General features: G+C 47.2%; 1 protein-coding gene across 1 annotated transcript; it reads right to left on the bottom strand.

Moving 5' to 3' along the window:
* Positions 1-8,285: 8,285 nt before the first annotated feature.
* Positions 8,286-11,067, bottom strand: CCDC87 (coiled-coil domain containing 87; the record flags this gene model as incomplete). Its single annotated transcript, XM_082748484.1, has 1 exon — positions 8,286-11,067. One exon carries the CDS (start codon positions 11,065-11,067, stop codon positions 8,482-8,484), a length of 2,586 nt encoding a protein of 861 aa, XP_082604610.1. The 3' UTR covers positions 8,286-8,481.
* Positions 11,068-11,094: the final 27 nt, after the last annotated feature.

Here is an 11,094-nt window from a genome sequence, read left to right on the forward strand (position 1 = left end):
ATATTGATCATTGTTTCATGTGTTTATTGGACACTTCTAGCTCTTTTTTGGAGAAATGTTTCTCAAATGCTTTGCCTATTTAAAAATTGGGTTTTTGGGCCACTGTGTGGCTCAGTCAGGTAAGCGTCTGCCTTCAGCTCAGGTCATGGTCCCAGGGTCCTAGGATCGAGTCCTGCATTGGGGGTCTCCCTCTCCCTCTGCCTACTGCTCCCCCTGCTGTGCTCTCTCTCTCTCTCCTTGTCTCAAATAAATAAATGAAATCTTTTTAAAAAATAAAAACTGCAGGGCGCCTGGGTGGCTCAGTTGGTTGAGCGACCGCCTTCGGCTCAGGTCATGATCCTGGACTCCCAGGCTCGAGTCCCACATCGGGCTCCCGGCTCCTTGGGGAGTCTGCTTCTCCCTCTGACCTTCTCCTCTCTCATGCTCTCTCTCACTCATTCTCTCTCAAATAAATAAATAAAGTCTTAAAAAAAAACAAATAAAAAAATAAAAATAAAAACTGCACTGTCTTTTTATTATCGAGTTATGAGTTTTTTTTTTTAATATATTCTAGACACGATTCCCTTAGCAGGTATGTAATTTGCAAATATTTGCTCCTATTCTGTGAGTTGTCTTTCACTCATCACCCCATCTAAACCTAATTATCTTCCGAAGGCCCCGCCTCATAATACCAGCACGCTGGCGGGTAGAGCTTCAATATAGGGTTGTGGGGAACACATTTAGCCAATAGCAATGCCTAACTCAGTGGTATTAGATATTAGGAGAACTTTGTATTTAGAAATTAATAGCTTTAAAAAAAAAGATTTTATTTATTTGACACAGAGAGAGATCACAAGTAGGCAGAGAGGCAGGCAGAGAGAGAGGGGAGGAAGCAGGCTCCCTGCTGAGCAGAGAGCCCGATGGGGGGCTCAATCCCAGGACTCCGGGATCATGACCTGAGCCAAAGGCAGACACTTAACCCTCTGAGCCACCCAGGTGCCCCTAGAAATTAATAGCTTTTTAAGAAAGTGTAGCCTTGGTAAAATTTTAATCCAATTGTTTCTATATGTATTTTGGGTTCCAAATTGATACTTTCACTCTAAAAATAGCCTAGAAAATTACAGATTTGAGATGAGAGGCGCTACACAAGAAGTGTGGATAAGCGTGCTGTTCAAAGAGAATTCCTATCTTTTTTCTTTTTTTTAGATTTTATTTATTTATTTGACAGAGAGAGATATCACACTGAGCCACCCAGGCATGCCAAGAATTTCTATCTTTAACAGAGTTTCTGTCCTAGTCTATTAAAACACATGTGCCCGTGGATCTCCACTTGGATGCCCTGCAGGTACCCACAACCCTGTCCCATTCCACTCCCACCAAACCCTCCTTCTCCGCATCTCAAGAAGGACCCCACCAGACGCCCAAGCCAGACAGATCCTTCTCCCTCTGTCATTCCCCACTTTGCTCTCTGTGCTCCCTGGCTCTTTCTATCTCTCTGTCACATAAATGAACAAAATCTTTAAAAATTGATTTATTTGAGAGCGAGCGAGCGGGTGGAGAGGTAGAGGGAGAAGCCTATCCCTCACTGAGCAGGGAGCCCCATGCAAGTCTTGATCCCACCGGTTTAAGGGACAGTCACCCAGGCGACCCACCTGTCTGTATTGTTTTTTGTGGTCGCAGGCATCTGCTGCGGAGTGCGTGGCTTCTGGCCCCGCCCACAGCAAAGCCCAAACTCCACCTGGCCCCGCCTCCGCCTCTGCCTCTAGCCTCACTCCCTTCCAAGAACTTGAAAGGCTGTTAATGCCTTTAATTCCAGTGTTCTTGTACTTCTTCCAAATACAGCATGCTCATGGCCCATATTTTGCTTATTCTGGACTTAGAAAGCTCTCCTCTCCTCTGCCACCATGTGCCGGACAACTCCTGCTCAACCTTCTGGAAACTAGATCCTGCCCGGGTGTAGCCTCCTCCGGGAGGGTGTAGCCTCCTCCGGGAGGCTCTCCCTCATCTCTACCATCTCTCTCCTCCCTCCCAGCGCTCTTGCATGCCCTCTTCGTCGGGTCCCACAGTGCCCTTTACTTGCTACCTTGTTGAAATTCTCTTCCCCGCTCAACTTGACACTCCTCAGCAACAGGGACCGGGTCTCTTCTGGTTTCCTCCAGTTTCCCACCTCCCTCTCCCGGGGAAGATCACCTGGCGCTCCGGAGAGGCTCAGGCAAAGGGCTCTAGACAGGAAAGAATCAGGCCGAGGGGCTCAGTCAGAGTCTTTTCTGGGAATTAGGTTGGCTGAGAGCCTGAGTTCCTCAGGGTACAGGCAATAATGAAAGTCAGAAATTTGATTATATGCAGAATCATCCTATGGACTCCAGCTGCGCAGACTTGTTTTTCTAGATCTTATAATAAGAAACAGTATAATGGTTAAGAGCATGGGTGGCTCAGTGGGTTAAAGCCTCTGCCTTCGGCTCAGGTCATGATCCCAGGGTCCTGGGATTGAGCCCTGCATCATATAGTATTGGGCTCTCTGCTCAGCAGGGAGCCTGCTTCCTCCTCTCTCTCTGCCTGCCTCTCTGCCTACTTGTGATCTCTCTGTCAAATAAATAAATAAAACCTTAAAAAAAAAAAAAAAAGAGCGTGTATTTGGGAGTCAGACCCCTGGGTCTGAATTCAGGTGCCTGTGTTCCTAGTTGTGTGACCTTGGGCAAGTCCTAAAACCACTCTGCTCCTCAGTTTCCTCATCTGGACCTTGAAATAACTGTAGTACCTACCTCACTGCATTGCCATGAGGACTAAATGAATTACTGTGTGTACAATGTTTAGAACTGAGTCTGGTGCTTAATAATCACTATATAGATATTAGCTAATATGATTTAAATTGTCCTTTTTTCATTTAGAAGAGATTTATTTATCCATTTTGGGGAGAGAGAGAGTGAGAGAGCACGTGGGAAGGGTTAGAGGGAGAGGGAGAGAATCCCAAGCAGACTCCCTGCTGAGCGAGGAGCCTCACACAGGACTTGATCCCACGACCCTGGTATCATAACTTGAGCCAAGATCAAGTTAGACACTTAACTGACCAAGCCACCCAGGTGCCCCTCTTTTTTCTTTTTCTTTTTTAAAAGATTTTATTTATTTATTTATTCATTTATTTATTTATTTGACAGAGAGACAATGACAGAGGGAACACATCAGGGGGAGTGAGAGAGGGAGAAGCAGCCTTCCTGCTGAGCAAGGAGCCTGATGTAGGGCTCAATCCCAGGACCATGGGATTATAACCTGAACCGAAGGCAGATGCCCAACCAACTGAGCCACTCAGGTGTCCCCCCAATTTTTTTTTCTTTTAAGTTGTAGTTTTACCTCTGGCCTTGCCCTTGACATTTTATAAACAGACATTCCCAGTCAAACCAACCCTTCCCCCATGTCTACTGCCCTTGTCCCAGCAACTTCCCAGTCCCGCAATCCAACATGTCCCACTGCCTCACCACCATCCTCACAACTACCTTTGTCCCCATGTCTGTCTCTTCTTCTACTTAAAACAAAGAAACAAAAAATACAAATAGGGCCCCCAGACCCTTTCTGGGGTTTCATGGTGTCAGAACTATTTTCATAATGTTGCTAAGACATTCTCTGCCTTTTCCACACTCACTCTCTCCTGAGTAGAGAGTTTTCCAGAGGCTGCGTGACCTCTGGATATTGCAACAGACGCATGCAGAAACTGGTTGGAGAACCCAGCTAACTCCCAGTAGGCTAGACATTAAAAATATTTGCAAAAAAGCAAAACTGCTTCACTAAATTTTGGGGGGGGGGAGTTGTATTTTATAAGAATATGTTATTTATGTTAATGTATAATGAGATTCGTGTTAATTTAGCTAATAAATACATATTTAAATATGCAAATGAGAGACCCATCCTTTTAATGCAACAAATAGAGAAGATATTGGGTTTTTATGGGCTTTGTCCCTGCCCCTGCCCGGGCAGCAAAATGGCTGCAGCAAATCACCCCAGCTGGACTGGTAGCCTCTGGCAGGCACAGAGCTAAAATGTCTACAAAAATTCTCAGGAATTTAGAGAATTGATTTTCATCCAGTTATGCTGGAGTCTGGTTTCCCTAGAGGAAGGTAAAAATGCCTCCTCTTGCTTTGCAGGATTGTTGTGAGGATTAAATGAAGTAACAGCATTGGGGCCCCTGGGGGGGCTCAGTCAGTTAAGGGCCGGCTCTTGATTTTGGCTCAGATCCTGATCTCAGGGTCCTGGGATCGAGCCCCACGTCTGGCTCTGCACTGAGCAAGGACACTGCCTGAGATTCTCTTTCTCATTATGCCTCTGCCCGGTAGGGGGGCAGAATCTACTGAGGGAGTGTTCTGAAGCAGGCCTAAAGGTCTCTGTCTCCTGTAGCTTCTCATCTGAAGCCTGTCTTGGGTTTTATTATTTTTTTAATATATATATTTTGAAAGATTGTATTTATTTATTTGACAGACATCACAAGCAGGCAGAGACAGGCAGAGAGAGAGGAAGGGAAGCAGGCTCCCCGCTGAGCAGAGAGCCCGAAGTGGGGCTCCATCCCAGGACCCCAGGACCATGACCCGAGCCAAAGGCAAGAGACTCAACCCACTGAGCCACCCAGGGGCGCCAGAGAGATCACAAATAGGCACAGAGAGGGGGAAACAGCCTCCCTGCCAAGCAGAGAGCCCAATGCAGGACTCAATCCCAGCACCCTGTGATCATGACGTGAACTGAAGGCAGAGGCTTAACCTACTGAGCCACTCAGGTGCCCCTCTGTCTTGGGTTTTAAGACAGCTTTTTATGCCACTTGAAACCCAGATATCCCAGCTAGGCCTGTGTATCTAGGAATGTACCCTCCCTATCCTATCTCTGGGCACTGACTCTATTTAGAACTGCCAATGAGAATGCCAAAGGACTAATTCACAATGAGATACTGTTTCCCAGAACTTATTTCCCAATAAACATAATGGCTATCAACAAATAAACGGCTCTTTGGTCAAAGTCAAACAACTGAATTTTTTTGCAAGACCTATCAGAGCTTTCGATATGCTAATATGTATTATCAATCTCTGAGGGAATGCAGAAATGCACGTTCAGTGTTCCCCCAAATCATTTGACCATAGAACCCTCATTCCAGGACTGTTAACCCAGAAATTAGTGTACAATGCAACACACTTTGGGAAATGGCAGCACTAAGCTTCCTATCTTGCTCCTCTTGAGTCTCTGCTTTTTAAAGGGGCTGATGCGCTGGTGTTGGTTAGCAAACTACAGCACGGGGGCCAAATCTGGCCCTGTTTTTGCAAATACAATTTTATTGGAACACAGCCCTGTTCCATTTACTTAATGTTTTGTCCATAATTACTTTCACACAACAAAAGCAAAGTTGAGCCTTGTGAGAGAGAACGTATCACTCACAGAACCTAAAATATTTCCTATCTGGCCCTTTACAAAAGAAGTTTGCTGTAGTGTTTCTCACCTGGATTACGTGCACTTTCTGGAGAATGTAGCATTATGCCAGTAGAGACATGAAGCCACAATATATACTAAATACAGCATAGCTTCCCGGAAGACCAGTTTAATCCAAAGATAAGTAATTTCAAGCATCATTCTTATCTAAAAAATGGACAGAGTATGGAATAGAATGCAAATTTTACATAAATTCAAAAAATAAAAGACTATAAATTTCTCAGACCTCAAGCTAGCTAGCACTGCTTCCCACACTAGCTAGCACTGCTAGCCCACACCCTCCCTGACCCCAATCCTTTATACCTGACCAAAAGGCTTGTGTTCCTCCGTTCTAAGGGGAATTGGGGTGGAAACGCTTGGGAAATGCTGTTTTATTGGGAAAACAAAGTGGAAGTTTATGTGTCAGCCAATTATGAGCGAAAGAAATCAGAGGTGTTCACATTATCTATGCAGTCAGTGAAGGCGGGCTGTGTTTAAGAGCTCTTTTACCGTATCTCTCAGAATCAGTATACCAAAAAGACACCTGTAGGCTTTGGGGTCAGACAGACCTGGGCTTGGGTCCTGACTCTCCCATTTATGTCCCTGGGTAAGGTACTTTACCTATCTGAGTCTTCATTTCCTCAGCACAAAATGGCGATTGAAATATGTGCTTTACAAGGTAGTTGTAAGGAGTCTAAGAAATCAGGTAAGGAAAGTGTTCTGCACAAGGTAAGAGTTTAGTAAGTGTTAACTACTAACATGTTAGCTGAAGTCCCTAAATATATAAAGAGCTCTGAAAAATCAAGAAAAAGTCAAAACCAATTGAAAAGTGGGCAAAGCGCATGGGCATTTTACGGGAAAGGAAATACAAAGAGCTTTTAAACATACAAAAAATGCAACTTCGCTCATAAGAGAAATGAGAACACAACTCAAATGAGATACAATTTTTCACCCGCTAGATGGTAAAGGTTGAAAAATTTGGTAATATTCTACTGGTGAGTGGGGAAAGAAATATACTCATGTAATGTTAATGATACTATAAATTGTTACCACCTCTGTGGAGGGCAATCAGTAATATCTTATCAAAATTACAAATGTTTTTATGTAAATGCTTGTACATAATTCCACTTTCAGGAACTTAAACTATAGAAATAGTTGTGAACAAGGATGTTTTCTAGAGCATTGTGTGTTTGTAAATGTCCATTAATGTGGGACTAGTTAAATAAAATAAAAAATACACGCAGTGGAATACTATATAGTTATCGTATGAGGCAGCTCTATGTGTGTTAATATGGAATGAGCTCAGGACATGTTAAGTAAAATAAGAAAGGAGCAAAATGGCAGTGTGGTGTACTATCAGTGTCGCTATATACATATGCATAAAGAATATATGCATCAATGCTCGTGCATGCATAGGCTTTCTCTGAACTAGTTCATACAATAGCCCATGAGACCTAACATATTCTAACCTGTCCCTTGGCATCTTGTAATGACTGCACTGACTCCTCTCTCCCCCTTGTTCTGCTCCACCTGCTCTGGCCATCTTGCTTTTCTGGAACAGTCCAGGCACCTGCCTGCCTGAGGGCTTTGTATAATGTCAAGAAAGTTATCCTCGATGTCCACACAGGGCTCACTTCTCCCTTCTTCAAGCCTTTGCTCAAACTTTCCCTTCCCAGTGAGGCCAGCACTGACCACCCTAATTGAAACACATCCCTCAGCCTGTTTCCTTACCTTAATCTCCTTTTTCTTTTGTCTGCGGTATTTAACACCTTCTAGCATTCTATTATTCAGTGTGCTTAGGTCCTATGTTTATGGCTTATGGCCTAAGTAATGTAGATATTCAGTTCCCTAGGGAGGGGAATTGAGGTATGGGAGGTTGAGATGGGAAAGAGACTTTGTTTTCAGTGTATACCCTTGTGTTCTCTGCAACATGTGTTTGTGTCAACGGGTAAAAATGTAATACAGCAAACTGAGGGTTTGGAAGGGAGGGGGGTGGGGGGATGGATGAGCCTAGTGGTGGGTATTAAGGAGAGCATGTATTACATGTGCATAAACAATGAATCTTGGAACACTGAAAAAATAAAATTTTTAAAAAATGTAATACAGGGGCGCCTGGGTGGCTCAGTGGGTTAAAGACTCTGCCTTTGGCTCAGGTCATGATCTCAGGGTCCTGGCATCCAGCCCCACATCGGGCTCTCTGCTCAGCAGGGAGCCTGCTTCCTCCCTCTCTCTCTGCCTGCCTCTCTGCCTACTTGTGATCTCTGTCTGTCAAATAAATACATAAAAAAATCTTAAAAAAAAATTAAAAAACTGTAATACAAATGTTTAGCTCTACCAACCGGATCCTAGAAGTGGAAGTGACAACTTGGACTCAACCCCTCCATCTTATGCTCCAGGGTTGGAGCAGTTAGGGAATTTGCCTGAGGTTACAAAACCAGGCTTTAAATCCATTATGTCCGGGATGCCTGGGTGGCTCAGTGGGTTAAGCCGCTGCCTTCGGCTCAGGTCATGATCCCAGGGTCCTGGGATCGAGTCCCGCATCGGGCTCTCTGCTCAGTGGGGAGCCTGCTTCCCTCTCTCTCTGCCTGCCTCTCCATCTACTTGTGATTTCTCTCTGTCAAATAAATAAATAAATAAAATCTTTAAAAAATAATAATAAATCCATTATGTCCTAGAACCTCTTGATTTGGGACTCTAATCAGCCATTTTAAATGTAGTGTGACAAATGCTAAGCTAAGGAGTCGGAAAGGTGAAGGTTGGCCTCTGCCTGACATCTCCCGTTACAATGAATTCCAACAGATGGTCTCGGTTTTTTGGATGTGTGAGATTTTGGTTGCAGTGTGCATGAAATAAATGGGCATACTGGGTTTCTGGGCTTGGGGAGTCTTTTATGAGCACTTTACAGTCAAAATAAAGTATTACTCTCGGTCCCTTGGTAGTTGGAAGCACAATGTTCCCGAATCCTGCACTGCCAGATAATTTGTCTTCTGAAGCAGTCAAGAGGTCTAGAGGATCTGCTGTGTGTTTGGGGGTGAGGGAGGGGTGGGAGGACCCTCGGCCTTGTCACAGAGTAATGGGAGTATTTCCAGGAGTTATTAAAGGCTGGCTGCTGAGATTCTTGAACAGCCCTGGCTGGTGGGAGGCCTTCTGACCCTGGGTCAGGTGGCGGACCCGCTGCCGCTGCTGGAGCCAGTAGAGCATCTCCACCTTGTCGTGCTTCATCTTGTCCAGGTATCGCCGCCCCCTGAAGGTCACTGGCTCCCCAAAGACTGACTCAATCTCCTCCAGGAGGGAAGCCAAAGGAGCCTGTAGTACACTGATCTTCCTGTGTAGAAGGCTGCGGAACTGACTTTCCTCCAGGAAGCGACTCAGGTCCATGGCAGTCTTTTGGAAGAAGCGGTTGGGGTCAGAGGCTTGTCGCTCAAACCATTCTAGTCTCCCCAGCAACATCTCCCGCAGCTGAATGGGCTTCAGGGCTTGCTCCCAGGCACTCACCAATGAAGGCAACTGCCTCAGACGGGCATTGGAGCTGTACTTGATGGCCATGTCCAGCCGGTCCTTGTCGGGGACCTCCAGCATGGACCACAGGCGTTCCAGACGCTTCTGTAGGTTCAGGATTTTGTAGGGTTCTCCCAGGAGGCTGATCTTCTTATTTCCTAGCCTGTGCTCTAGCACTGTGTTCCAATCCCACTCTCCTGGCACAAAGTCTGGCTCTTCATCTTCCAGCAAGGGAGGTGGGTACTGAATCTTTAGGGGCTCTCTGACAGGGGCTTTAATCTCCACAGGAATTTTCTCTTCATACATTTGGAAGATGACATGGAGGAAATCGGTCTCTTGGTTGGTGAGGTACTTGAAGTAGTCATCCACAGACAAAGTGGTTTTCCACCAGCTCATCCAGGAGACTTTGTTTGACCACTTCTCCCAGCCTTTGCTTGCTTGGAGTGATGTGAGGGAGGCTGCCCTGTCAGAGGACTGTACAATGTTTGCTCCCTGGGAATAAAGCCCAGCTAACTTGGGATTGATGACGCGATACTGTTTTTCTTGACGTAGAATGGCTGAGGACAGGAAGGCTGACCAGTCTTTACTGGCTGCAGGCTCGACCAGGGGTCCCTGGTCCAAAGAGAAGTGGTCAGGAGAGACACGGCTCATCAACTCCTTGTAGACCTCCTTGATGTTATTGCCAACAAAGCAATTGATATCCATTTCCTCAATAAGTTTGGGTTCTAGTTCACCAGCCAGGTGGTTGTATAGGACTCCGGCCCCATCGACGTGGAAGGAGTCTAGGAAGTTTCTCTCAGACAATTGCACAGCAGCTGCCTGGACCACAGCCTGATTTCTTAGCTTCAAAGTAACAGTTACTGGCTGTGGTTGAAATGGTAAGGATCTGGGGCACTGGAGGCCCCACTGCCCACTGGCTTCTTCCTCTTCAAGGCTCTTCAACATTCTCTGCAGTTCCTGCATGCGATGTGTGGCAGCTGGGCGGCGGGTCAGGGCACCCAGGAGTGGGGGCAGGCCCGAGTCCAGCGGGGAGTAGTGAGGTCTCTCCAGCTTCATGTTCTTTATCATCTGCTTCAGATCCTCAGCCACCATGTCGCCTGCCAACTCTGTTTTGCTTTCTGGAACCAGGACCAGTGGGGTTAAGGGGCGAGGGGGGAGTGGAGGAAGGCCCAGCTCGTTTGCTAGCTTCCAGCCTTCCCGCAGAGAGGGCATGGACTGGCCCCTCTGGAGTTGGGAGTAGAGGGGTGGGTGGGAGGAGGGGGAGGGAGCTCTGGTGGTGGGAATCACGGAGTACTTGGATGGTGACACAATCTGTGCGGAACTGAGGTTGCTCTCTCTCTTCTTCCGCATGGTGGACAGCCACTGGAGAGGCTTTTTCTTCTTCAGCTGGGGGATGGACTTCAGTTCCTTCACTGGATCCATTTCAGGCTCGCTGAGAAACTCCTGCGGGCGGCTGAGTTGGATGAGGTAGTTTAGGGTGAGGTTGCAGCTTGGTACTTGGGCGAAGCTGGTGCTATGAAGCCATGGGATAGAGTAAAGCTTGAAGGCCCCACTAGGGCCTACCGGGCGCAGCTTATGCATGCCACCGCGGGCCTGTTCTACCTTCAGCAGGGCGAGGAAGTCAGCGAGCAGGCAACGGTAGACCTCGGGACTGGTAAGAAAGATTGTGCAGTCCCTGGCGAGGCTGGCGGTCAAACGGGTGAGTGTGGCTGATTCAGTGAAGACCCCTCTGCGGGTCGACATGGTCTTCAGCAGGTGCAGGTAGCGTAAGAAGAGCTGCTCGCTGCTGAGCAGTACGTAGGTCTGGAGCCGTTTCCGCAGTCTCTGGTTGTTCAAGTGGCTCAGGCTAGGTTCAGTGGGAGGCTCCTGCCAGCTGCACTTCAGCTCGTCCAGGATGACCTCAGTGAAACGGAGTCGGCTTTCGGTAGGCACGCGCACCGCCAGCCCGCTGCTGGCCAGCCGGTTGGTCACTTGGCTGCACAACGACGCCACCGTCAGCCGGGAGACCGGCAAAGGCAACAGCATCGGAACCTCCGGCGGAAGGCGCTTCTGAGATTCTGGGCGTGTCGCCTTGCGGGGGAAGAGCGACAGCGGGCCCAGCAACCGGTGGTAAAACCGCTGAAGCTCGGGCTCTGGTTTGTAGGGCTCCATCTTTGCGCTGGCGCCGCGGGAGGTCTG

This window comes from Mustela nivalis (assembly GCF_964662115.1).
Source record: "Mustela nivalis genome assembly, chromosome: 9".
NCBI lineage: Eukaryota > Metazoa > Chordata > Mammalia > Carnivora > Mustelidae > Mustela > Mustela nivalis.